Source organism: Fusarium venenatum (genome assembly GCF_020744135.1).
Source record: "Fusarium venenatum strain MPI-CAGE-CH-0201 chromosome Unknown EDB82scaffold_2, whole genome shotgun sequence".
NCBI lineage: Eukaryota > Fungi > Ascomycota > Sordariomycetes > Hypocreales > Nectriaceae > Fusarium > Fusarium venenatum.
The window spans coordinates 594911-620582 of NW_027072130.1; the positions used below are offsets into that span (position 1 = coordinate 594911).

The window sequence follows — 25672 nt, forward strand, 5'->3', positions numbered from 1 at the left end:
GAATACCGAGAAACCACACCGTACTCAGGCTTCGAGATGGGCGAAGGGGCAAGATTGCGTTCTTTATCATTGTGTGAGTTTCCATCAGAAGTAATTTTGGAAGGCGAATGCATAAGTATATAGTGCTTGGGTTAGCATGAATAGACTGACCCTATACGCGTATTGTGGGTGGAACGCAATCGCGTAATACTCTAACTTAATAAATAGGCGATGGGAATCTGATGACAGGTAGTTCAGTTTCTGGTCTCTTTATACACAACGACTTGAACTTTATAAGCATAGCTTGAGACCGCTTGACAGTTTAGAGACTCCGCTGTCTTATATCCCACCACTTTACAAGCCACCACTAAGACCAATTCAACAAAACATCGCAACAAACATGCTTACAAAACAATACCGCTGATAAATACCATATGCATAACCATCATCGCAAACATTTACCCTAGAATCTGATTTTAGCTTCTTTCCTTAATTTTACGTTATACCTGAGGGAAGCTACCTTCGGGCTCATCTAGCGGCAGATGGTGTTCTACCAAGAATCTCACCATCCACTTATCGAACTTGTAAGTTTGCATTGCGCCAGGTCTTGTGCAAGTCTTTTGGAAAACTTCAAGACGTTTTATCTTATTTATGTCAGACCTTAACCACTGATTTGGGGCTTCTCTACTCACTGAGTTCTCAATCGAAGGCCAGTATTTTTGAAGCTCATGGATGGCTTCATAGTTAGACTCTAACTGGGCTCGGATACCAGCCGTGTCATCTTGCTGACCAAACACAAGCGTATGCAGTAGGACTGCAGAAGAGGCAGCTGTCATGTAACCCACTCCTCCAAAAACCAATTCACAATTGGGAACTTGGCGAGAGAGCTTGACGAGATGACTTATCGAACTTGCGTGATGCTTGCAAAGCTCGGCGTACTCGATAGTCTCCGGTGTCTGGGTCCGATTGAGATCTAAGAATCTAAAAAGCAAAAGTACGAAATGCTGGTGGTAGCCTGTATGTATGGCGAGGAATGGTCCTCCAAGGCCTTTGGCACTATGTGCTCGAAGGTTCTCCTCTGTCGCTTTCTTTCCGTCAGGGAGTCTCGCTTCCCAAAGCCGTAAGCCTTGTGCTAGATCCGCGACGCGTTGCATGACATAATCTTCAGAGATGCCCTCTTGACCCCACTGTTTGTTCAGAGTTTGGATAGGCCCCAACTGCCTTGCAAGCATGATGTTGTACGCCCAGAGTCCCAGTGTACGCGGACGCGGGGGACGTCTCTCACTACCTTGGTCAACATCCATATGATGAAAAACATCTTCATCCATCGGCAGGGGAGTCTCCTGATCAAGGTCAGGCATGGCGCGACGGAGATTACGGCCTATAGAACTCCAGCGGTCTGCCATAAACAAAGTCCACCACACCCTACATTTTGTCTCGCGTAGAACCTCTGAGTCAGCCGGATTCGGACGGTCTAGACCAAGGATCTCAGCCATACGAATGCCAAGGGTAACGAATAGCGCTTCTGATTCTGGATTCTTTGACGAAGATGACAAATTTGCAAGCAGGACGCAGGTTTGGATGTTCTCAAGACAAATGTTTTCCATATCTTGCTTCAATATCTGTTTTGACTTTTGCATGAAAGTAGGCCCAAGGGAGGCTGTTTCAGGCTTATTATGGAATCGACAGCCAAATGCAAGTATAGCGAAGAGCAAGCCATCTCCCAACTGACCACCTCTCACTGCAGCTCGCAAGGTGGGTAGATGGAACAGAGTATGAGGTCTGTCAAGTATGTAGTGAATATAATTCTCCACAAGGTCTTCAATCAGGTCATGTGAGAGATAAGATTGTGGGTGCAGATCATTGCGTTCGACTAGAGAAGAGATACGTTGTAGCGGTAGAGAAGCCTCGACGAGTGAGCACTGGTGATGCCGTTTCTTAGCGCAGGCATCACATGGACCCCCGGGGTTTGTTTGGAAACACTTTTTGCGTCTGTTTCTGCATCTCGAGCAAGCTGTTGGAAATCTCATTGTGCTGTTTCGATTGGACCCAGTCTTTAGTAAGATGAGGACGCGCGAAAATGAGGGGACGGGCAGTCAATCCACCGACTAACGATATTCCCTACATGCCAAGACGGACACCCGGAATTTTAATCTTCCGCTATCCCTGCTATCTCGGAGTAAATAATTGTTAAAAGGGCTAATTTTGCAATATTGAATCACTATATAGACTAGAAAATGACGACATCAAACTTGATATAAACTTCTGTAATTTAAAAAGTAAAGAAAGGAAAGATATAGCATAGTCTAGAAAATAATTAATAATATTATTAGGTCTCCTACCTTGGAATATTATTTTCTTTTACTGCTATCTTTAAAGCATATCTCGAAATCGCCAGAAGGATAGACAACAAATTCCAACTTTACCCCAGCAGCTTCGTAACCTCATTCGTGATATCAATAAGTGGAAACTCGATGCGGTTTCCAGCCAGGGTACATTACACCTTAGCATCGCCAAATTATTTAGTCATAACATAAAGACTTGGACCAACCTGAAAACTCGCAATAGTAGACTGACCAGCTTTGACATATTTTTTTGCAATTGTACCCAATACTTGTGCCCTATTCCAACTGCTGCCGGGGATCGTAGCGCGACAGCTCTATTATTGTTGTCTGACAATAGCATGACAGCACCATGGTATGAAGGGGGCAGAAACGCGCCATCTAGGCCACTCTCAATATGAGTTGTCCTGTCGCTCGATGGAATCTTTGTTGACTTCCCGAACTCATCGTTCTTGCTGACACGTTAAAATTGCCCAAAGGTATCTGTAGTCCGGGTTTCTACAAGCAAAAACCCCAAGAGGAATATATAAACGAATATGTCAGGTTGAAGGCCCAGAAGTTACAGATTCTTTGGGAAAATCAGAACGACGCATATAACAAATCATGAATAGCTAATTCGAAGAATGCCTCATTTATGCTTTATAAACATACTATGACTGGCATATGAAGAAACATAGTGGATATTACCGAACTAGATATTCTATCGATCAGAGTGATACTCGGCCGGGGGCATGGTTCCAATTTCTTTGTAGGTCCTTTTGCTGTTCGCACAGTAGCATCTGTACATCGTGGATCGAACAAAACTGTATAGCAAATCCCTACTGATAGACACAATCCGCGGACCCTCGCCCCTGCAACTGAAAGTGATATACTGATCGTCAGGGATACGTCGCGGCATTTTACGACAGAGAGAAAGCTGGCCGTCCGCAAGGATGGACTCATTGAACCACCACACATAAAGCCAACGAGCTTCTTTATTAATTGTCTTCTGCGAGTACTTGAGAGCTGACACTTGGAAAGGTCTGGATAAACGAGATATCACTTACAGGGTCGTGAGAAGGAACCCGAACTTTCGTTTGCTTACGCCTTATCTTCATAATCACATCATTAGCCGGGGTCCCGTGCTTTGATGTTAGAAAATACGAAGTGCAGATCTTAAGTAGATATTGTTCAATAAAACCTCTCTGAATCCTAATCATCATTAGGATTTGTCATGGATTTATAGATATCTTCTTTTCGCACTCCTAGACATATCCAACCAACAGCTATCGAAGTTTCTCCACTTGAAACAAACCCAAAAACAAGCTTAAACATAATAACCTCGCGGGACTACCGGTTATACCAACCAAAAGTTCTTTATCAACCCCGCCTCTCATCATTTTTCATCCTTCGAAATGCGACGTTGCGCGGATCGTAACCCAAGTGGGAAGGTGAGCAAAGCCATAACGCGATGCCAAGCAATGACGCACCAAGCTTATCGAACTTTTCTCCGCATCTCGAAGCTTCACATTCCTTTTTTGGAGAAGTGCAAAGCGGTGTAAGCCCTAGCTTATCGTCTTTCTTGATGTAAGTTGCTCTTCCCCGCTTGTTGGATAGTATTGGGCCAAGACGGATATACGTAAGAGGGATATTAGTATAAATATCTGTTCACGTCCCATTGAGTGCCAATGCTTCGTCACGGATCTTGACGATTGTGATTGTTCATCATGTCGAGGACTCTGGCATCTTATCTCGTCGCCGCGGCGTGCGTCTACGCCTGTCTTCCAGACAAAGACGAACTCGCTCATCTACGCTCAAAGCGAAATGCTCGTACCTCTCATAGTCGACATGTTAAGCGAGAGGTCGTGCCGTTCCCACCAGTTCTCACGGAGACGGAGACTATGCTTGTCAACTCGTTTGATAATAACAGTATCTCTGACTGGTCACTTTACTACTCCTCCGGATACCGTCTAGCAGGCCACAACCGATCTCAGGCTGAGTGGACGCAGCAGAAGTGGATCGAACACGGCTGGGAGTCTTGGATTGATGAGTACTGGATTTGGTACACGGAGCCAATTGAGAGTACCCTCACGCTGACTCGGGCGGACGGATCGGCGCATGAGGTTCAAAGACTCGAGGATGCTCTTGATGTTGATGCTCAGACGAACAACCCGAATGAGCAGCCAGCGTATCACGCACTCTCGGGTAGTGGAAAGGTCAATGCTGAATACGTCTACGTTGGGTAAGGGAGTCTGATACGAGAGCCTTGTGATGGGAGCTAACGATGTCACAGACGTGGCTCTCGCGAGGACTACAAGAAGCTCAAGGATCTAGGTGTTGAGCTTGAAGGCAAGATCGCTCTAGCACAATATGGTGGTGCGAACCGTGGTGTCAAGATCAAGAATGCTGAGGTTGGTTCAATCAAAGGGACTGAAGTTCACTGATCTCACGAAGTCCAGGCACACGGCATGATTGGTACCATTCTGTACACTGATCCCCTCGAGGACGGCGAGATTACCGAAGAGAACGGTTATCTCCCATACCCAGGTTTGCGACATACACTCCATGTCACGTATCACTCTAACAATGCTAGATGGCCCTGCTCGCCACCCCTCTTCCATCCAAAGAGGTAGCACCCGCTGGGGATCGCTCTCTTTCGGCGACCCCTCAACAATCGGCTACGCATCAACCAAGGACGCTCCTCGTGGGGATATTACCTCCTACGGTCCTAAAATTCCCTCTATCCCCATCAGTCCCCGAGATGGTCTCCAGCTTCTTCACGCCCTTGACGGCCACGGTCTGTCAGCTGAACAGGTCAACCGAACTAACTACAAAGGAGCTTTCTCAAACGTGACATACCACAGTGGTCCTGCGCCTGGAGCTACACTGAACCTTGTCAATATCATGGACGCCAGACTTGAACCCGCTTGGGACGTGATTGCGTCCATCAACGGAACTAACGCTGATGAATATGTCATCATTGGAAACCATCGTGATGGTTGGACTGGTGGCGGCGCTGCTGACGCTGTCTCTGGTGGATCTCTTCTCATCGAGATGGCTAAAGCATTTGGAAAGCTTGTCGAAAAGGGCTGGAAGCCTCGTCGAACTATGTAAGTCTCCCCCATACGAGATAATGTTGGGATTTACAGGTTCTAACAGTAATCAGCATTCTGGCTTCCTGGGATGCCGAGGAGTTTGGTCTCATGGGCAGCACAGAGTGGGTCGAGGACCATCTCCCTGAGCTCAAGGAAAAGACAGTCGCCTACATCAACCTCGACACAGCAGTATCTGGCCCACGCGCAGAGATTGTCGGATCGGGGGAGATCCAGACCATTGCTATCGAGACCATGAAGAAGGTCATATTCCCCGAGGGATATGGAGCGGGGCCAACATTGTATGATGCTTGGTTCAACGCCACCGAGGGAGTACTGCCAGCCATGGGCAGTGGTAGCGACTACGCTGCTTTCTACCATAACGGTATCAGCTCGGTAAGAAGTCCGTCTGTCCGATATTACTCGTTAACTGATGTTTGATAGCTCGATATTGCTGGTGGCCCTGGCCCCAAGGACCCTGTGTACGCGTATCACAGTCTATATGACACCCACCACTGGATGACGAACTACGCAGACCCAGGCTTCCATCTCCACGCCGCGATGGGCCAATTTGTCACTCTCCTCACTTACCATATCGCCGACGATCCTTTGATTCCATGGGATATGCCTCATGCCGGCTCCGCTCTCCGTGACATCTTCGAAGATCTGGAAGAGAAGCTTGAAGATCGTTTCCCCGACTACACTGTTGATCTCAGCCCTCTCGACGAAGCAGTATCTGCCTTTGAAGCTGCGTGTAAGCACATCGACACTCTGGCTAAGCAAGCTCTTGCTCTCAACGACAGTGTTCTTCTAGGCGTTGTCAACACCAAGTTTAGGGAGTTTAGCCGCGGTTTCGCGAGCGCTGGTCTTTTGCCAGGACGATTCTCGTTCTACAACGTTGTCAGTGCACCAGGTCTGGATAGTGGTTATGGAGCGGATGTTTTCCCGGCTGTGCAGGATAGTTTGGATCAGGGTAACTTGACGCAGGCTGAGGAGTGGGTTGAGAGGAGTGCTAAGGCTGTTTTGAGGGCAGCTGAGATTCTCAAAATTGGGGTGTAAATTGAACAATAAATACAACGTGAGCTATACTAAATACTGACGACGTTATTACCTAACTTGGATAGTCCGTCAACGAAGTTTGTTGTCCTGACATATCACAGAGGCACTCCATTATTTACCTCGCGGTACGATCACTATTACAGACCATAGCTACAGACAAGGCTTACCAAATACAAGTTTAATCCTGATCAAAGCCGAGATTATGCCATGCTATTGTCTGTGAAATACGGCTTGTATGTCGTTATGGTAGGTCCGACTGCATTTGTGACTCTCGCGACGATGTATCTATTAAAAGGACTTGGACTTATAAGCAGTTCTCAACAGGATATTATAAAGATTCTATATTTATTCTCATGATTACATGGTCGCGTATATAATACAGAACTATAGTTTCCAGATCTGCCGATCAAGGGTTCAACAGTCACACTCTACTGAAGTATCTAACTAGACTCGTCCAATCTTGTATAACATGCCTGCAGTATGGACTTTTCATGCTGTAGCTGTGAATCATTCTCATCTGATGCCTTGGTCCTGATCACGATTACATCTTTTATTATCCCGATCGCTTGATCCGTTCGACCCCACAGACAGTATGCCCGCGCAAGATTCTGCCGTGATGCAAGCTGATTCGGGTCATCTTCAGCCAAGGTACTCTCCTGGATCTTTACCACAGGCTCGAGGACCTTTACTGCCTGTCTTATCTGTCCGGTCTCTAGGTATGCTATTCCAAGGTCATTCATTGATGCCAGAGTCTTTGGGTAATTTTCCATAAATATCCTCCTTCGGACCTCTACCACATAATGTAAGATATCCACTGCCTTCGCTGCGTGGTTTGTATCTATGTATGCATTTGCAAGTAGATGTTGCGATGATAGTTGATCTGGGTGATCATGGCCGAAAATCCTGTCTTGAACTTTGACTAGAGGTTCCAAAATATCTATCGCCTCCTTTGGCTGCCTCCCGTTTATATATGCCCTTGCGAGTGAATATTGTGAGTATAGTCGACCTACGTTATCTGTAGCCAATGTTCTATCTCGAATTCGTACCACAGACTCGAGGATTGCCACTGCTTTATTAACCTGGCCAGTACTGAGGTATGCATTTCCAAGCGCTCGCTGTGATGATAGTGGATCTCTGTCATATTTCTGCAATGACTGTGCCTTAGTCTGTACTAGATCCTCAAGTATCTTAATAGCCCTTTTCGGTTGCCCAGCTCGTGTATATGCTATCGCAAGCCATCGGATTGAATGCTGCTGATTCCCATGGTCGTGGGGCAGTGTTGTCTTGGCTAGCGGAACGATATATTCCAATATAGACACAGCCTCATTGTTCCGCATATCATGTATCAGACACAAGCCAACCCTCAAGCCTAAGGAAAAGATAAAGTTAGGCTCAGATTGATCTGGGTCTCTAAGTATCTTCAGCGCGTGGGGTAGATACTGCCGCCAGAGTTCAAGATTCCGCCAGTCATGGGTTGGAAAGACGTAAGAGAGACGTTGGAGCGTCATATGCTGTACCCGTGATGGATCGCCCGCTTGATCTATCCATTTTCGCGTCGCCAAGTGAACAAGCCTGTGCATGTCTTATAATGGATCGAGACCCCGCTGACTCAAAAAGCCGTGCCCTTTCAGTGTATTAATAGCACGCAACGATTGCTGCTCAGTCTCAAAGACTGGAAGAATAGATCGTGGAATCGCCTTTGGTTCTATGAAAGCCATGAAGGAAAGCAGATCAGCCGCTGACTGGTTGGAGTACCTGATGCGATCGAAAGAGACGAACCAAGTAGTAGCCACAGCACTTTTAGACCTGTCATTATGGGTTTCGTCATCACATGAGTGTTCGAACAGTTCCATGATATTTCTTGGGTCTGTGTTATTGCAAAGGCCAATGTACTCAGTAATTGGTAACTCGTATAAGTTGATGTACGCTGCGGCTTGCGCAATCGCCAAAGGGAGGTAGGTGAGGACTTCCAACAGTTTGGTGAGAATTTTCTCGTTACGCGTGTCATCGTTCTGGAGTACCAATAATCTTTTGAGTAAATCGGAGGCTTCTTTGAATTCCATGTGCGATAGGGGCACCAACTCATTTGTCAACTTCAGTGCAACGTTTCTGGACCGAGTTGTGAACAGGACACTTCCATCACAATGTTTCGGTAAGAAACCCAAGATTCCCTTCTTTGAAGACGTTGAACAGAGGAGAACCTCAATGTCATCGATGTTATCGATAATCATAAACCATCGTTTGAGAGCACCAGAACTGAGGTACTTTTGGACTGCTTCTTTAGGATCTTGATCTGCAGTGCACGAAATGCGCAACCTTTTCACGAGTTGGACACATTCTTGCTCAAAGCCGGCCATACTGAAGGCTGGCATCCAGAAGACTGAACAGCCTTCTACGTTGTCCTTTACCCAGTGAGCCAAATGCAGAGCTATCTGCGTCTTGCCAGTACCACCGAGTCCGAGAAGCGCAACTCTGTTGCAGCCCTTGGTCTTGAAGAGCTTGTCCGTTATCGTGTTGATGACGGATTCACGACCCGTGAAGTTATAGTTCTCATCGAACGGGATCGAGTGTACAATTGTGTCTTGATACCGTTAGCTATATACGTTATCGCAACTTGCTCAAACTAACTAGCTGTCTCACCAAGCACCAGGATTTCATGAGTCTCTATGGCAGACTCTGGCTTCGCGATTTGTGTTAAAGACTGGATGAACTTGTAGATCTCTCGTTTGTTCTCATTCAGGTAATTGTGTGTGTGTGAAGAGATGGTGCTGGATTTATCCCAATCGGAAAGTGAGATATCGTCAAGCCCACGTTCGACATTGAAACGATAATATTTTCCGCTTGCGCCGTATTGTTCGTCTAAGCTCAAAGCTACCTTTTTGGAAGTAGTTGCCATCTTTTTTAAGGCCTTTAAGATAGACATCCTCGTGTCTTTGATACTAACGACGTCCCCGAGGCCTGTACCGATGCTCAGAACTCGCATCTCATCCCGCTCAGGAAACTGGTTCTTGGCTTCTCTGATGAGAATTTCACACGGGTTATTGTATCCGAAACCTGCATCAATGAACTCAATTTCGTCCCGACCAACTTTGATCGGCTTGAAGAATGTAGTTGCTGCAGAGGTCGCTCGTGCTACTTGCCAAGCGGTACATCCATCGAGAGAGGCTGATGTGTCATATGTCTTTAACAGGGTTGGAAGGGTATCAACATTATCCTTTGTGATAGCTAGCAAAGCTCTTCAGGACGAATTAGCCACCGTCAATGCCTACATAGAGGTTTTTACCAGGGTACTTACGTCTTCGTGCACGAATCATCGCGAAACTGCATTTCGCCATGAGGACAGGTTCCAGCGGTGTCTCGTCCTCGCTTTCGTTGTTCCACGCATACGGGATCCATGCAATGCTCCCTGACTGTCTGCTTTATGGCTGCTTCTAACTGCTTCGCGGAGAACGCACCGTTCGGTGGTCCTGGAATGATAGACCGAGATTTAGGCGTGAAGGCTTGTTGGGCGACTTTCTTGTAAGCTCGAATACATTCATCAACAGTCATTCCCAATTTCCCGAGCATAATGGCAATGATGCTAGGTCCTATTAGTAAGTTCAGATTCGATCAGAATAAGATACTAACCCTCCAGTGCTTGTACCGCCGATGAGATCGAACCACTCGCAGGGTCTTGGGACTTGGTCAAGTCCATTTTCCTAACGCAACCGTTCCATCACATTCTCTAAAATTAAGAGACTGGACAAGCCGCGTATTCCTCCACCATCTAGGTTTGGTGTGAATACAACGCTTTACATATCGTGTGAACTCAACTCACCCAAAGAGAGGACACGTAGTAATGGACGATCCATTGGAGTAGTTAGCTTCGTTCAAGCTAGTCAGATAGATTTCGAAAGGGAAAGAAATGATAAGCCTCATGCCAATGCGGAGCTAGATAGCGGCGAGATGGCTACGGCGATTTAGTCAAGATAGGCAAAGTTAATTAATATGAGTTCTTCGACAATGATGAGAGACGATGAAATCGAAGTGCGGGGAAGATGTCAGAGGAGCTGAAAAAAACCTCAGGGGCTTGAAAATCATGGAGATTGCTGAATGGTCAAATCTCTGATGGGGCTGCAAGCCACTTTAAGGGATGACATGGGATATGGCATGGGAACCGGAGTCCTAGCCAGAGACAAGTTTAAGGTACAAGATCCGATTTCAATTATTATTCCAGGTCCGACTGCTTACTTGATATGAAGCCCATTACATTAATGTCAAGTAACAGTTTGAAAGACTCTGATTGGCTTGTACTACAAAATGACTAACTGTTCACCATACAGTCAGGCCAAGTAAATACATGCTGGTCCCATCTAACTCATAATGAAATGGAGGTAAAACCTTCGGGCAAACATCTTCCCTTGTCGCATGCCAAAGCAGCCCGAACTCCTTCTCCTTTTAGCTCCTCTTAACCTGGACTGCAAAGCAACCTGGCTTCGCGTTGTACACGTTGACATAGCTCACTTTCTCATCCGCCAACATTCCCCCAACAACTTTCTCAAATTCACCTTCGTTCACAATCTCCGATGCCACCAACAGGTGGTTCTCGTCGAATGCCCTTGAGGCTTGCAGTCTCTTCAACTGCCTGTCTGGCAAAGTTGTACCAGTGAAAGGAGAACACTCATGAGCATGGACAAAAATTGCATAAGTCCCTCGGTAAGGCGTGATGCTGTCGACAGGGAAAGGGTCATAGCCGATGAGATGGACTTGCTCTCCTGGGCTGGCGTCGAGGAGGCAACGGCGGCAGGGTGCACGCATGTCTTCAGCAGCGGTCATTGTGGTGGGGTTATCGCCCAATGGTGGGAGTGGAGCGGGCAGAGGAACGTACTTCACCTGAACTGGCCGAAGGGCGGTGCGAAGCTGCGACGGTGGCTCGGTGGACATTTTTATAGTTGAAGATGTAGAGTCTTGACAAATTGGCGAAGAGGTTTGATCTTGGTATATTGATGAAGAGGAGTGATACTGTGAATTTATGATAAAATATTAGAAAGAGATTCTCATATTTATATATATCCAATCTCTATATTTGATGTTGATGTATTGCTAAGCATTGCTCTCGAAGTGACCAATGATCAGCCGATGTCACCTCGATACAACAACACTTCAAAAGCAACACGGAAAGAGTGGGTATAAACAGGAAGGCTCATTGGTCAGGGTATCTAACACTAGAGGGACTCCAACATTGCTAACATGGCGAACGGCTGAAATTTGTATACCGTATTGTTCCAAGTAAACCAATTACAATAGCTAGTTAATGACCTTGGGTAATGCCAAAGATATACCAGGTACAGTCGCTTCTGCCTAAGCGTAGTAATCCATTGATGAAGGACCATATCCATGGTAAATGTGAAAAAAGGATAGTATGAAACTCGATTAGGATGCTGTTCATACCAAGCTAATACTTGTCTCCTTATCGGTGAAGATAGAGGAAAACTCGTGCATAGCAAGTGATATATACCCAATTCTCCTGTACTCCTTTACAACATCTAAGCATTGACCAGTAGCCTTCAAAATAAGGGCCCCTGCTTGATCCGCATCTAGTAGATCAACATATCCAAGAAGAAGACAGGGGTGGGATGTGTGTCTTATTTGGGAGTCCGCTCTCGAATCCATACACACACATTCCTCCGTGAGGAATTCCTTATCTGGATAACGAGTCAAAACATTATCCGGCATCTCCGTATTTGCATAGGGCTCAAATCCCAAGTCATTCAGATTGATCGTTGCTAGAACACCACGAAGTGTCAGTCTTGCACCACGCAACTGCCCTGAAGTGCTCGAGCCCTGTGAGTTCACTTGGCAGGACTCCACTTCGATAAGTGATCGCCATCCATCGTAACGGGGGTACAAAACGGCGCCTTCACACGCTGCCCAGGACCAAGAAGGCAAAATAATCTGCGAGTCATCCTTTGCTGGGTCACTGGGGATTTGAGGATTGACTAGGTGCGATGTGTCGAAATGAAAAGTACCGTAACTGTGCCACGCTAGGCCCTGGGGAATATCCGACTCCCATAGCCCTGCAACATATCTCTGTTGAGTATGTTGTTGAATGATAGCGGTGATACCAGAGAGTGCGGGCAATCTATCTGAAACAAAAGTGAAGTGACATTTCGAATATAGCCTTATAAAGTGGTACCATTCGTCCATGAAATCGGTGGGCTGCAAGCACTTGGCATACAGATCACGACACTTCGTCATGAACTCTTTAAAGAGGTACGAATCATCATCTGGGCCCCTAGGGCTCATTCCTTCTGGATCATGTTCAGTCGCTCGGCAATCATGACACTCCCACAGTATCATATTTTCAGCAAAATGCAGAACTCTTCTTGATAGGAGACGCTCCTGCATGGCCCATCCCCGATACGATAGAGGTCCAGAAATAATCTCGGAAAGCCAACTCGGGATCATCGATCGAACAGTACAATCCATTTGATGTTCTGATCGAAATGTAAAAGACTGTGGTTCAAGGCCAGATATTGGACTAGGTGAAAATAACCCCTGGTCGGAAGAGCTAGCTCCAGTTGCAGCTATGGTCAACAAGGCATTTTCGTAATATTTTCCAAATCGAGCTGCTTCATATGACCAGTCTTCCTTGTGCTTCATATCGTCCGGTCCCTCACTTTGCAAAATGCATAGAGCATCCACCCAAAGGTACCTGACGCCGAGACGTCTTGTGACTAGAATTGCATCCTGAATTGTCCTGGGTAGTTGAGTCAATGGTATGTGCTGTTTCATAGCTTCGAGATTCGAGGACGTTGTCTTGATGAAATGACCGGATCCCCATGCATAGCTCAAAGCAATATACTCAATGCTGTCTTGATGGGGCAGAGGCATGAAGAGACTTGGTGGCTGGCTGGGGACGTCTGCGCCAACATCGATAAGCCTCGTTGGCAATGCTTTGGGCTCCCTCCTAGCATAGTATGATATGCAATTCTGGTGTTCCTGGTGACAGTTTCGAATCCATATGGAAGCCAGAGGGATAATTTGACCTATTCTATCAGGTGAACTGGTACGAGTTATTTGACGCCATGCCGTTTGGTATTGACTAAATTGTTCTTCACCAACTTGACTGTGCTTGAAGTCAGCCAAGCTAAAGCCCCAAAACATAGAACCCTCATGGTCGATGAATATTTCTCGTGTCCGGGTCCCATAAGTCCTGCGATATGCTGCGACATTGATAAGGGAATCTTCCTTGTATCTTTTAGAATATCTCTTGTGGTGCCATGTTTGATGGATAATCTGACATAGCGTACAACCCATAAACGATGATCTCTCCAAGGCGGCAAAGTTGGGGAACGGTGCCCGGTGGATTTCGTCTGAGGAGTGTTCGGTAAGACTCTCGAGAGTTTCCTTAAATGCTGTGCATTCAGCGCACAGCATGACTGCCATGATAGGAAAGAAGGCAAATCAGAGTTGTAACCTTTTAAGCTTTAAATAACTTGCGTTAAAGGGATAGAGAGCTGTAGCTATAGTGTTGGAAAGGTTGGTGGGAAATAAGGCCTCCAGTAATTGACACCACGAAACAATGAGGCCTCCAATGACGAATTTCGCGTGGGCGTGCGGACTATTAGATGCATATCAAAACGCAATCATCAGCTATGTAGCTGTGGCAATGATTCAGGCAGAAGTGTACTTTATGTTAACAGTAACTATTAATACAGCAATTAATGCATTACTAGATGCTGAAACAGTTCTAGGAGACAAGCCATGATACAAAGATAACAGCGTGTCCTGTCTCAGTGCCAATTTTACAGAGGTTGGCGTGACACAAAAGAAAAGTGAGCGCTTAGAGAGTCTTGAGAGACACTGTTAGTGATGTATGCGGGGTTGTCACCAACTATTGAATTAAAAATACGCCGTGTGGGGGTGATTTCAGCTAATGGAGCCTCACGACTGTTGGCGAGAACGATCTCAAAGACATCTACAGAGGATTCTACTGGCCTAGGCTAAATGGATATCGTGGCGTTCCCGCCAGCCCTGTCCGTTGCAGTTATTGTGGTGTGCCTTGGCGTGGTAGAAGAGCCGCTATTCCGTTCAGCTTTCTCTTTTTAGGAACAGCCACTAACCTGATGGTCAAGCTAGTTTTAATGGCTGTTACTAGGTCCGCAACGTGTGATATTTCGAATTTCGGTTGCTACAGGTTAAGCAGGTGAAGCTGGGAGGCTGTCCCGTTCCTTTGCACATTGACTCTTAAATACAAATAAGTGTTGGCAGATATGGACATAATTCACCCGTTTTATGGCTACTAAGAGGCTAGATTCATCGCTTTGCAGTGGTCTAAAGCGAGAAGAGCATTCTTAGAGGCTGAAAGACAGACCTCACTAGGTTGAAGGGAGGCGCCTGGCTGGATGCGTGGCTTGCAGAGCTGAAACGCCATGGACAGACGATAATTATGGGCACCACATCGATTGAACTGGAAACCTGCTGCCGATATTCTTAGAATTGAAACTATTATTAATAGATTTGAAAACTATTATTAATAGATTTGAAAACTGTTCTATTTTGTCAATTCATAGTTTAGTAAACTTGTGTTTCTCAGTCCATTGGTAGTTTCTAGATTGTTCAATTCTTCATTAGGAAACAGAAATCAAGTTGAGCCTGCGACAGGACGTCGCACTGTGTATGTTGCACAACCCCTCATCTTCTGCATGGCTGGGCCGTCTAGTTAACGCCTCGTAGTCTGGACTGGTTGCGAGATGGTCCCGAGACTCTCAGAGCCTCGTTCACGGAACAGACTAGGCAGAGTCCCTTAAATATCTCACCGTGGCCGTCAGAGTGTCACCTTCCTTACCAAAGTGTTCTTTCCACGTACACTCACTAGTGTATAGTTCATTTCCTCATGGCGTCGTTTGCCGAGTATTCTTCGTTGCCCGAGGTCGTCGTGACTGACATCAAGCCTAACCTGGGGTATCAGCCCCGTGTGCCTCCGAAGTCTGATCACTACTATCGGCAATACACGAGCGCAAATGTCATAAAACCTCACAGTTCGGAGTTGCCATTACCGCGGCAGACTCCCTCTGTACTCAACCCTTGTTGCGTGTGCGGTGGCCCATCCAAAGCTTGGAAGTGCGTACAGTGTGATGACTTCTTTTGCGATGAATGCTGGCCGAAAGAAAGACCCCATCGGGTAAGTAGTCTTTACGACCTCTAGAGTTCCCTTCGAACCACTTCTGACTTTTCTTTTAGCCAGGAAAGGTCGGCATAGATGGGCGTGAACACGAAAAGGTTGACGAAGATATTGTCGACCGACTGCAGCGCATTTTCGGTCAACCCACCGCCGAGGAGCAGCATCAACGACACACAAATGATATCAATACAACTTGGTTTGGAATAACCAAGGAGTACGGCCAGCCTTATCTGCATTACTCTAACCGTCTGGTCGATATCCTACGTGAGAGCCAGATAGGCGCATTCACTGAGCGTTTCCCTCAATTGGTCTCTTTCGTTGGACAGACAGGTATGTCTACGATATGGCTGGACCATATTTACAATCCAACTGCTAACTAGTGTTTTCTCAGGTGCTGGTAAGAGCACTGTAATCAAGATGCTTATAGACCGTCAACAAGCCAAACAGGTCAACTCGAGCGATATTCTTGCCCCTGTCCCCGGTCTCGTGGGTGACAACGTTGCCACAACAGGGGACGTACACCTGTACGAAGATCCAGGTACGTACCATGCTCAGAGTCCTTTCCTTTACGCAGACTGTGAAGGAATGACTGGCGGGGAACACGCGCCTCGGGGATTGGCATGTCGGGAGAAGATTGAGAGTGCCAAGAGATCCGGAAAGACTGTCAAGAACCTCCTTCGCAAGAAGATCACTTGGGCCGATAACCCGAAGATGCAGTCGCGCGAGTATGCAGTGACTAGTCTGTTTCCCCGAATCCTGTATACCTTTTCCGATGTTGTTGTCTTTGTCCTTCGTGAAGTCAGGTATGTCAATCTCACAAGCTCAGAGTCCTGTCCGCAGCTAACAGTCTACGCATCAGGACCTTCCAGACTGAGGTTTTGACACAACTGGTCAACTGGGCCGCAATGTCAATCGAAAAGTCCATCAACCAACCAAGTCTTCCACATGTTGTCATTGTTGTCAACGGCACTGATATCAATATCAATGATGAGCAATGGGATCCCATGACAGCCACGCAAGGACTATTGAATGACTATGAGAATTCTGTACACCAAGTTCCAGCCCTCAAAGCCATATTGGCCAGACTAGCAGATGCAGGAAAGTACATCACGACTACCAAGGGACTTCTCGAAGAATACTACTCCTCTGTTACTGTGGTGAGAATTCCAACCAAAGGTCGATACATGCAAATCGATGAGCAAATCGGCAAACTTTATGAGATCATATCCGACAGATGCAAAACATCACGTATTCGGAAGAAGCAAGTCCGGATGCTTCTCAATGCTGAAACACTACCGCAGTATGTTAATTCGGCTTATGATCACTTTTCAACAAGTCTCGATGAGCCCTTCGACTTTAACAACGAAGCACTAAAGCACGCTCCTCTGCCTCGAAACTTCGGTGGACATATTCTCAACCTCATTCTCACTGTCTACAATCAACCAGGACACCGCCGTCGGCATCGAGACTTTTTTGCTGCGCTCAGTCGTCCCCTGGCATCTTGCATTATGCTTGCTGCTACTAGAGATAGTATTCAGGGTAATTTCCCTCCCTACTTCGCAAAATTCTTTGCTTGACACTGACACTCTTCAGGCTCGTACTCTGATCTACTACGCAGCACATATCGGGAGTCGCTCAATGAGGCTCTCCACCGTTTCTGTGATCGTTGGCTTCCATGTTCGTTTACTCGTGACGGAGAAACATGCCAAAATGTTAGAAACTCTCACACCAAGGGCCATCAGGCAAGTAACGGCAAAATCTTTGCTCGCGGCCCGTACGAGACAACATTTATCGTGGAAGAGTTCTTTCCCGACTGGATCAATCAAATCGACAAGCACATCAAGGACCTCAATGAGCGTTTGTGCAGGTTTGACCAGGAAGATAACGTTATACCACGAGTCCTCATCGACGTCATGGCGCAGTTCTATCGGGTCGCCCGAATTGATGGTTCCGTCTCTAACTTCAAGAGCAATCTGACTTGTCTTTGCTGTGTGAGAAAGGTACCGGAAAATGTGCTCCCTTGCGGCCACATTCTCTGCAAAGCCTGCGTTCAGACCCATGGCAACAGTGTTGGACAAGGTTTGTACCACATGCATTGTTGTCCTCTGCATCCCAAAGAAACGATATGGCCCCAACCAGCTCGCATCAGATTCAAGCCAGATGAAGCTGGTGTGAGAATTCTTTGCTTGGATGGGTAAGTATATACAACCATTGATTTGACATACCTACTAATGAAAAATAGAGGGGGTGTCCGGGCCATCGATGAGATCGTCATCCTTCAAGAAATCCAGAAGGTACTTGGTCATCAAATCCCAGTTCAGAATTTTTTTGATTTGATCGTGGGTTCCGGGTTAGTCTACCTCACTTCAGTACCAGACATAAAACACTGACAGATCAAATGTAGTACCGGTGGGATAATCGCTCTGGGTCTTGGGGTGAAGCGTTGGAGTGTAGCTGATTGCAGGGACCACTTCAGGAGTCTTTGCAAACAGGCATTCTCTCCACGAATAGTCAAGAGTTTGTCATCAGTCAGTACGCGAAGCCGGTACAAGACGAAGCCTCTGGAAAAGGGATTGAAATCAGCTTTCGATCAGTACTCTAATCTTTACGGTGGATCCAAGCCCGATCACTCAACGTCCATCCGAGTTGCCGTCACTACAACAGTAGCCAGCGAGAACAGGCCAGCTATTCTTTCCAACTACAACACTGAAAGCGACCATGATTCCAGTAAGTCAAGTCTACACTGACTTTTATTTCCTTCTTAAAACTAACTATTTAGTGCCTTACAAATTTGTTCGGCCTCAAGACCCTGAGTGGGAGCTCAAGACGTGGGAAGCTGCCCGTGCAACTGCTGCAGCACCTCGGTACTTCAAACCGTTTGTTCATACAAACACCGGCATCCAGTACACAGATGGAGCCGTCCATCACGTTTGTCCGGTTTTTATCGCTGACAACGAGCGGAAACGATTGTGGGGTGACATCAATCAACCTCCTCCAGATCTTGTTCTATCGCTTGGAACCGGCCACACCAATTGTCGTTTGACCCACAAGGAGAAGCGCGCCTACGGCCAGAAGTCCTCAGCACTCTCACCGAAAATTCCATCGTCCCCGCTGCGGCCTTCGGGCAGCTTCAGCTCTATGTGGAGGATCATAAACCCTATCATTGATGACCAGAAAAGCAGTGAAGACATGTGGAACAGTTATGTTGCACAGACATCAACTTCTTCAAATGAGCATCGTCATGTGCGAATTGACATTGGGTGGGCAGATAAGCGACCAGACTTTGATGATATCGAGGAGATCGAGACCATTGAGAGGAATGCCATCAATATGATGAGTGATGGGCATACTGTCAGGATGACCGCGCACAAGCTTGTGGCAAGCTGTTTCTACTTTGAGCGAACAGGTGTTGACTCTCGAAACAGAGAGACGGGTTTGTACAAGTGTTCTGGTATGTCGAGAAAACTTTGTTAGGTACAGCGAACTGACTGGTGACAGGTAACATCATCTGCCGCTTCGACGAAGGAAGTCGAGATATCAAGGGACTGGGTCAGATTCTCAAAGACCACATCCGCGGAAGCTCCTTCATACCTTTTTTCGTCTTGGAGGAAGACTACGGCACTTCCATCATGAAGCAACACGACGTTGTCATCCCCATCGATACTATTGAGAACATGTGCTACACCGGTATTTTTAGACTGCGATCCCACCTCATCATCGATGGTAGTCATGAGACAAGTTTGACGCGGCTTTCATTATGTCTACAGCCTGGAGGGTACAGTCACTCACACCCATCCCAGAGGTCCGTCAACCCGTCTATGTCAATCAGTGGATTTCCAAGAGAGCTCTTCTACCAAGATGATCCATTGTCACCTCGCGCAGCCGTCGAAGATGACGATGATAGCGAGGGTGTATTTGAATTGGCTGATACAGAGGGGTTGACACCAAACACCGAAGTACCTAAGTCGTCGATGCTGACAATGTTTCGGAAACGCTCGCTTCAAAAGTCAATTTCGAGATTGTCTTTCGCAGCCAGGTCGGAAGAAAAGGTTGTTGGGTCTGGCGAAAGCCGAGAAGATAGTTCTATGGAGTCGTCTAGGGTATTGTTGGGCTCAAAGAAGAGATCGAAGAGCGATGGAGATGGATCACTGCTTGATGCAGGGGATGGAAATTCAGAGGGGGGGTCTGGGAAGCCTTTTCATGGATACTATTAAGTAACGGCAATTGAACTCTATCCAAGTTTGAGATGAAGTTTCAAGCTTCAAGTAATCATTTTAAAATGACACGCTTCTTCTTTCCGCATTAGGAGCCCTAATACCATCGAATCCTATCCACCATTCGACAGAGCTCAGATCTGTCATTATCGTATCCCGTGTGCACCATAGACTATGCAAGTTACTAAGCCATCATATTGAAACGTTATCGTCCCTCATAGAATGATTACTAAATCAGGCCCACCACCCACCAAGACCCGCTCGCGAGAACAAACAGGTAACGTTGAAGACTGGCCATGGCATGCCTCGCGAAATTGTGGTAAATACATAAATAAAAGGTGCGTGCCTTAAATCATGTATGTGGTTCAGGAAGTAAAAACGATAGCCAACACTTTAAAATGTCGTGGGAAGCCATTGCCAAAGAATCGCAGACTAGTGTCCTGCACTCTATCCCGGCCCGCTGGCATTTAGATACTGGGAAGTATAGGTCGCTCAAGGATATTACCCATGTACCACGCATCTGTGGATTATTGACCGAAGGACAGCTCGAGATAACAGAGCTGGGGGCCACTCAGCTTGTACAACGGCTTGGATCGCGCCAGCTAACTGCCGTACAAGTCCTGGAAGCCTTTGCCGGACGCGCAGCGATCACCCATCAATTGGTCAGTCTAATGAACAAACACATTGATATCATCTAACCTGCGGCAGATCAACTGTCTGGCTGACTTCTTCTACGAAGAAGGTCTCGAGCAGGCGAAAGCGCTTGATGATGCTCTTGACCGAGGTGAACTTCTGAAAGGTCCTTTACATGGACTTCCTATTGCTCTCAAGGTACGTTTCACGCTTATCTCCATTCATTCAGACACTCAAAAGGTTATGCGCAGGATATCCATGGCACAAAAGGTCATGCTACAACCATGGCATGGGTCTCTCTTAAAGACAACATCGCCCAGCAAGACTCAAACGTCGTGGCGGCTTTACGCAACGCCGGCGCCATATTCTTCTGCAAGACTACAATGCCCCAGTCAGCGATGGCTATAGAGACTGTCAGTAACCTGTGGGGACGCACTTTAAACCCAACAAATACAGACCTAAACGCCGGAGGGAGTTCAGGAGGCGATGCAGTTCTCGTAGCCATGAGAGGAACTCCCTTCACCCCATCAACCGACTTGGGAGGATCCATCCGTGTTCCCGCTGCGTTCAACGGTCTTTACGCGCTCAAGCCAACGGCTGCGAGAATTCCAAAGGGCGGCATGCCAGACCTTGGACAGAGCCTGGTACAGGTATCTTTTGGACCAATTTGCCATTCTATCGAGGACATGGAGTTACTCACCAAGGTCATTAATGCGTACCCGTTCAACAGATATGACGTGACTTGCACGCCGGTCCCTTGGATAATGCCAGAGCCGGTGCAGGAAAGTATGAGATTTGGTCTCATGAAGTGGGATGGAGTTGTGATGCCTCACACACCTATTCTTCGGGGTCTGGGGCATACTAAAAAGGTGCTCGAGAAAGCTGGCCATGAGGGTGAGTTTGAATGACCTTTACCAATCGTTGTGAGCTGACACATTCACGCAGTCGTGGACTTTGAGCCACCCTTTGATTGCTGGCAAGCGTTGAAGACTACAGTAAGACAATCAATCAGCAGGATATGCCTCGCTTACTTACAACTCTTCTAGTTCAATATTTACTATCAGGGAGGATCTGAGCAGACCCTTGCTGCTCTTGCTCTCTCGGGCGAGCCGACCATCCCAGCTTTCGCTGATTTACTCAGGACCTTTAATGTTCGACAACTCCCAGCGTCGGAGATACTTCAGGTACAGAGCCCTACTCTTATAACTATATGTTAACTAATATAACCGTAGTTAAGCAGAAAGGTGCGAGAGTACAAAGAAGCGTTCCTAGCCGCCTGGAATAACACCACCAAGAACGGCAAAGCTACCGATGCATTGATTTGTCCTCCAGCACCTGCTATTGGATACCCCCACGACTTCAACGCTTATTGGGGCTACACTGCATTGTTCAATCTTGTTGACTATCCTTCTGCAATTCTGCCCATCCAAGGATTCCAGATCAGTACCGAGCAAGATGGGGTTGATGCTGACTACCATCCGCTCGGCAGTAACCCTTATGATAAGCCAAACTATGAGATATGTAAGTACCTTTCATTTTGTTTGTCAAGAGTGGTCATTAATTGAGTACTGCGCGTAGATGATCCGAGTGTATTCGCAAGCCAGAGGGCGACCATACAGATTGTGGGACGTCCATTCGAAGACGAGAAGCTATTGCAGGTTGCTGCGGTTATTGATAAGCTTCTCCATGTCTCCTAGTAACAACTCCCAAATTCTGTACCGGAAAAGGCTTAGTGAATGACCCGTGGAGGGACTGCAGGGAGGGTCTGAGTTATAGGGTAAGCCGTTTCGTGGATACTATTGAGTGATGATTGATGGGATATTTTGAACTCTTGGATCTTGCAAATAACAACCGGATAAATAAATGCGCGTTCTTCTATAGATAGTGATCGGCTCTATACATCATCCAATCACTGTTACCCTTGTGTATGTTGACGTCGAAAAGCACATCATCACAACCCGTGGGATGATCATCTCCTCGTTGAAACTCAAGCGAACTGTAGGGCTAACCAATAAAACTGTCAACTCCGATTCAGAATTCTGGTGCCTGAAAATGCCCTCTCAAACAAACACAGCCCATGCAACAGCGGCCATCACGAGCGAATCAGAGCACTTGTCAACTACCGCTGTCCAGGGATCAGAGACGAGTCTTACTACTTTCATACCAGCGTAGTGGACCATACCAACACTCGAACCAATAACAATTCTTCAAAAGGATCAAGGACTTTAGTCTGGATGCAATCTTCAGGCGAGGCAACCTGTGCGAAAGAGCCAGGGAGAGACAAAGATTGACAGAGATGAAACGGACATCCGACTCTCCCTTTTTCTTGTTTCCATTATTATATACTCTGCTTACTCTCCTGTCATTTTTTTCTAAATTAAACTCTGTCAAGTTATTAATTCCTCACTCTCTCTGTGCTCTTTTCCCTTGTCTTAATTGCCACCCACGCTCTTTTATTTACTCGTTTCAGAACGTGTATTGTTTCAATCTAATTGATTCATCTACTTAAATACTCCCTATTTTTCGTCCGCATAATAAACCCATTTAATTTCATCCTTGTAAGCGCACCCTGCCGAATCTACCCGAAACCGATGGTGTCAAACATTGGCGAGGATACTACCAAAAGACCATTCAACTAACTAACCTTTGAACACCTAGAATTTCCCATCCCCATATTTTGACATCGCCATGACCGATCACAGCAACAACAGTCAGATTGGCGAAGCTGGTCTTCACCATCTACCCTTTCGCGCAAAAGAAGGTCGTCATAGCGATGCACCGCTTTCTAAATTCCCTATTCTTAATAGACGACATGGAAAGAAGGTCCCAGAGAGCCTTCATTTTAATCCAGGCGCGTTTCGTCTTCGCTCGCCTACAGAGTCATCCATGAGCAGTGTCTCTTCTGCAAATGTCCCTGATTCGGCGACTACTCATTCCCTTTCTACCTTGGCGAGTCCGATAAGTACTACGTATGCTAGTTCCATCAATGAACAGTTTGCTGCTACAACGCTTGATGGAGGATCAAGACCTGCGAGTCGCATTTGTCATCGACATAATCCTTCGAATGGGACTTGTTCGACTTTTGTGAATGAGGATGAAGATGCTATTATCACAGGTTATCCCGAGTTTGACATTAAGATTCGTGGCATTGATGAGCTCCAAAGACAACCTGTCCAGGAATTTCGACCTGCGAGGTAAGTCTATTTACTTCTCATGAACCATCATGTCGCTCACTCTCTCAGTCGTAGCACCGAGTCCTTCATCAAGGAGGAAAGGGTTCTCACGCCGACAGAGTCCAGTCACACAGACGACATTCCAGACGGTGATGACAATGAAGAAGAGTCCGAAGATGTCACCACCGAGGATGCCAACCTAGTCCTCAACTACGCTCTGCAAGTCATCTATGGCGTCGATCTCAACGACACTTCAATAGCCCAAGATAAAGTCCAAAGTCTTGTGTCCAACTTTGCCCAAGACATAAGCCAACACATGTGGCAATCCGCTTCAGACGGCCAAGCATCTTACACCATGTCAAGATCAAGCTCATCCTCCACTCCCTCACAAGACGCTTCCAATAATGATCGACGAGTAAAGCGCAAGAAGCAAGGCAAGCGTGAAGACGATGGCGATGAGTTTAGCGACGGCGAAGGCTCCGGCTATCTACCCACCAAGCGCTCCCGCCCGAACCCCAAGGATGATGAGAATTTGCGTCTTAGCTGTCCTTTCCGAAAGAGAAATCCTCATCGGTTCAACGTGAGAGATCATCACAGCTGCGCGATGACATATTTTCCCAAATTTGCTGAGCTTAGGTGAGCTGACCAAGACTTCTCAACCTCATTTTTACTAACGTCCCATAATAGACAACATATTGTCAAGCAGCATAAACGCGATGATCCCTCAGCTTACGTCTGCGATCGATGCAGTCGTGATTTTCCTACACGAAAGGAACTGCGCGATCATCAACGTCTACCAAAAGAGCACATGTGCGATATCGCCGATGCAGATGCGGAGAGCGGAATTGATCCTCAAACTGCGACGAAATTGCTGAGCAGAAAACGAGCGAGCGGTACATCTCCTGAAGTCCAGTGGAGGGAGATTTGGAACATTGTTTTCCCAGATGATGATGACGGTGAAGTCCGACCTTATGGTAAGAATGACTGTTCATTTCTGAAGATCATGGACTAACAATACCAGAATACACTCCTGTTATCGAACACTTCGAAGTAGCAGCCAACTACCAGATGGCCTTTGATCAACTCAAACTCTCCCTCGTCGACAAGATCTCCAACCCTGCCACGCTCGAAACCCTGTCTACGAAATTCTACCAATGCTTCGTTGAGACTCTGGATCATTGCATAGCCAACGCGCAAAGCATGCCCTACACAAACCGAAGTAACAAAAAGAACGAAATCATCAGATCACAAGCTCCACAAAACGTCATGCAGCGAAAGAGCAGAGATATCATGCCCAGACCTGATTCTGGTGTGATACTCGACGATGGCTCTGATGAGAGCGTTAGTCTTGGACATAGAGATAGCCTAAGAACTGTTCGAAGCGGTGCCGCAGGCCGAGGGAGTCAAGTACCCGAGACAGTCCTCGAGATCGTGACGCCGACTACCATGGGTCCCGGTTTCGACGATCTTATGCAGCCTTCCATGCTAGCTATGGCGAATGGGACAGACGTACAAGCTTGGAATAACGGCGTAGTATATCCCCAGATGATGGCGGATCAAATGCTTCCGGCAAATGGAATGACGCCTCAGACTGATTATATGAATTGGGGGCAGATGTACCCTGGTTTTGATAATCTGGGGAATGGATTTACGGGATTTAATGGACAGCAGTGATGACGGAAAGAATTACATGTTTGATTACCGGGCTGGACCTTGGTTGTATGAATAGCTACACGATTCTTTGGCCTATGTCATGAGGTACACCCTTTAATTATTGAATGAAGTTATTTTTAATACACAACTTTGAGTAGTCTCGTCGTTTGTGTCGTAGAAGCTTCCGTGGCTCGAGGTATTTACAATTAATTAGTTTATCAGTATGTTGTTACCTAGGGAAGTGTCTTCACATGCAAAATTGCTTCCTATTGTTGTTGTGGGGACCTTAGGAGCTACATAACTCGTCTCCGTTGAAGTCATCAGGCTTATGGATCTGACACTGGTTCCGTTGGAAAGCTTAACACAGCTCCGACGGAGCCGA

General features: G+C 46.7%; 9 protein-coding genes across 9 annotated transcripts; 4 read left to right on the forward strand and 5 right to left on the reverse strand.

The window, feature by feature from the left end:
• Positions 1 to 18: 18 nt before the first annotated feature.
• Positions 19 to 2054, reverse strand: EDB82DRAFT_494486 (uncharacterized protein). The gene is made up of 2 exons (XM_065608482.1): positions 672 to 2054; positions 19 to 623 (listed from the first exon to the last, which is right to left on the reverse strand). The coding sequence occupies exons 1-2, from the start codon at positions 2007 to 2009 to the stop codon at positions 480 to 482; spliced, it is 1482 nt and encodes a 493-aa protein (XP_065464446.1). The 5' UTR covers positions 2010 to 2054; the 3' UTR covers positions 19 to 479.
• Positions 2055 to 2957: 903 nt separating this feature from the next.
• Positions 2958 to 3603, reverse strand: EDB82DRAFT_494488 (uncharacterized protein). The gene is made up of 2 exons (XM_065608483.1): positions 3368 to 3603; positions 2958 to 3309 (listed from the first exon to the last, which is right to left on the reverse strand). Exons 1-2 carry the CDS (start codon positions 3521 to 3523, stop codon positions 3022 to 3024), a joined length of 444 nt encoding a protein of 147 aa, XP_065464447.1. The 5' UTR covers positions 3524 to 3603; the 3' UTR covers positions 2958 to 3021.
• Positions 3604 to 3848: 245 nt separating this feature from the next.
• On the forward strand, positions 3849 to 6671 carry EDB82DRAFT_494490 (uncharacterized protein). The gene is made up of 6 exons (XM_025732956.2): positions 3849 to 4542; positions 4594 to 4711; positions 4760 to 4847; positions 4894 to 5410; positions 5467 to 5788; positions 5837 to 6671. Exons 1-6 carry the CDS (start codon positions 4028 to 4030, stop codon positions 6449 to 6451), a joined length of 2175 nt encoding a protein of 724 aa, XP_025583910.1. The 5' UTR covers positions 3849 to 4027; the 3' UTR covers positions 6452 to 6671.
• A 220-nt stretch (positions 6672 to 6891) lies between these two features.
• Positions 6892 to 10145, reverse strand: EDB82DRAFT_473617 (uncharacterized protein; the record flags this gene model as incomplete). The annotated part of the gene is made up of 5 exons (XM_025732957.2): positions 6892 to 8023; positions 8207 to 9032; positions 9080 to 9687; positions 9747 to 10038; positions 10079 to 10145. 5 exons carry the CDS (start codon positions 10143 to 10145, stop codon positions 6892 to 6894), a joined length of 2925 nt encoding a protein of 974 aa, XP_025583911.2.
• A 498-nt stretch (positions 10146 to 10643) lies between these two features.
• EDB82DRAFT_494497 (uncharacterized protein) lies at positions 10644 to 11509 on the reverse strand. The gene has a single exon (XM_025732958.2). The coding sequence runs from the start codon at positions 11372 to 11374 to the stop codon at positions 10889 to 10891; it is 486 nt and encodes a 161-aa protein (XP_025583912.1). The 5' UTR covers positions 11375 to 11509; the 3' UTR covers positions 10644 to 10888.
• A 42-nt stretch (positions 11510 to 11551) lies between these two features.
• Positions 11552 to 13966, reverse strand: EDB82DRAFT_494499 (heterokaryon incompatibility protein-domain-containing protein). The gene has a single exon (XM_025732959.2). It carries the CDS (start codon positions 13877 to 13879, stop codon positions 11876 to 11878), a length of 2004 nt encoding a protein of 667 aa, XP_025583913.1. The 5' UTR covers positions 13880 to 13966; the 3' UTR covers positions 11552 to 11875.
• Positions 13967 to 15217: 1251 nt separating this feature from the next.
• EDB82DRAFT_565982 (uncharacterized protein) lies at positions 15218 to 19905 on the forward strand. The gene is made up of 9 exons (XM_025732960.2): positions 15218 to 15617; positions 15677 to 15947; positions 16009 to 16420; positions 16477 to 17156; positions 17211 to 17811; positions 17860 to 17967; positions 18022 to 18344; positions 18397 to 19068; positions 19116 to 19905. Exons 1-9 carry the CDS (start codon positions 15330 to 15332, stop codon positions 19829 to 19831), a joined length of 4071 nt encoding a protein of 1356 aa, XP_025583914.1. The 5' UTR covers positions 15218 to 15329; the 3' UTR covers positions 19832 to 19905.
• A 324-nt stretch (positions 19906 to 20229) lies between these two features.
• Positions 20230 to 22284, forward strand: EDB82DRAFT_443260 (amidase signature domain-containing protein; the record flags this gene model as incomplete). Its single annotated transcript, XM_025732961.2, has 7 exons — positions 20230 to 20493; positions 20540 to 20662; positions 20716 to 21358; positions 21410 to 21459; positions 21511 to 21648; positions 21697 to 21985; positions 22043 to 22284. The coding sequence occupies 7 exons, from the start codon at positions 20230 to 20232 to the stop codon at positions 22159 to 22161; spliced, it is 1626 nt and encodes a 541-aa protein (XP_025583915.1). The 3' UTR covers positions 22162 to 22284.
• A 536-nt stretch (positions 22285 to 22820) lies between these two features.
• EDB82DRAFT_494505 (uncharacterized protein) lies at positions 22821 to 25437 on the forward strand. Its single transcript, XM_025732962.2, has 5 exons — positions 22821 to 23022; positions 23123 to 23658; positions 23707 to 24273; positions 24325 to 24611; positions 24659 to 25437. Exons 2-5 carry the CDS (start codon positions 23153 to 23155, stop codon positions 25309 to 25311), a joined length of 2013 nt encoding a protein of 670 aa, XP_025583916.1. The 5' UTR covers positions 22821 to 23022; positions 23123 to 23152; the 3' UTR covers positions 25312 to 25437.
• Positions 25438 to 25672: the final 235 nt, after the last annotated feature.

Bases quoted from the DNA above. Each gene is read 5' to 3' on its own strand.
- EDB82DRAFT_494486 (XM_065608482.1), bottom strand. From the start codon at position 2,009: ATGAGATTTCCAACAGCTTGCTCGAGATGCAGAAACAGACGCAAAAAG. The intron at 624-671 runs GTGAGTAGAGAA...GACATAAATAAG, and splicing joins GGCCTTCGATTGAGAACTCA to ATAAAACGTCTTGAAGTTTT.
- EDB82DRAFT_494488 (XM_065608483.1), bottom strand. From the start codon at position 3,523: ATGATGATTAGGATTCAGAGAGGTTTTATTGAACAATATCTACTTAAG. The intron at 3,310-3,367 runs GTAAGTGATATC...AAGTACTCGCAG, and splicing joins GGGTTCCTTCTCACGACCCT to AAGACAATTAATAAAGAAGC.
- EDB82DRAFT_494490 (XM_025732956.2), top strand. From the start codon at position 4,028: ATGTCGAGGACTCTGGCATCTTATCTCGTCGCCGCGGCGTGCGTCTAC. The intron at 4,712-4,759 runs GTTGGTTCAATC...CACGAAGTCCAG, and splicing joins TCAAGATCAAGAATGCTGAG to GCACACGGCATGATTGGTAC. The intron at 5,411-5,466 runs GTAAGTCTCCCC...AACAGTAATCAG, and splicing joins TGGAAGCCTCGTCGAACTAT to CATTCTGGCTTCCTGGGATG.
- EDB82DRAFT_494497 (XM_025732958.2), bottom strand. From the start codon at position 11,374: ATGTCCACCGAGCCACCGTCGCAGCTTCGCACCGCCCTTCGGCCAGTT.
- EDB82DRAFT_494499 (XM_025732959.2), bottom strand. From the start codon at position 13,879: ATGGCAGTCATGCTGTGCGCTGAATGCACAGCATTTAAGGAAACTCTC.
- EDB82DRAFT_565982 (XM_025732960.2), top strand. From the start codon at position 15,330: ATGGCGTCGTTTGCCGAGTATTCTTCGTTGCCCGAGGTCGTCGTGACT. The intron at 18,345-18,396 runs GTAAGTCAAGTC...CTAACTATTTAG, and splicing joins TGAAAGCGACCATGATTCCA to TGCCTTACAAATTTGTTCGG. The intron at 19,069-19,115 runs GTATGTCGAGAA...GACTGGTGACAG, and splicing joins GGGTTTGTACAAGTGTTCTG to GTAACATCATCTGCCGCTTC.
- EDB82DRAFT_494505 (XM_025732962.2), top strand. From the start codon at position 23,153: ATGACCGATCACAGCAACAACAGTCAGATTGGCGAAGCTGGTCTTCAC. The intron at 24,274-24,324 runs GTGAGCTGACCA...GTCCCATAATAG, and splicing joins CCCAAATTTGCTGAGCTTAG to ACAACATATTGTCAAGCAGC. The intron at 24,612-24,658 runs GTAAGAATGACT...TAACAATACCAG, and splicing joins CGGTGAAGTCCGACCTTATG to AATACACTCCTGTTATCGAA.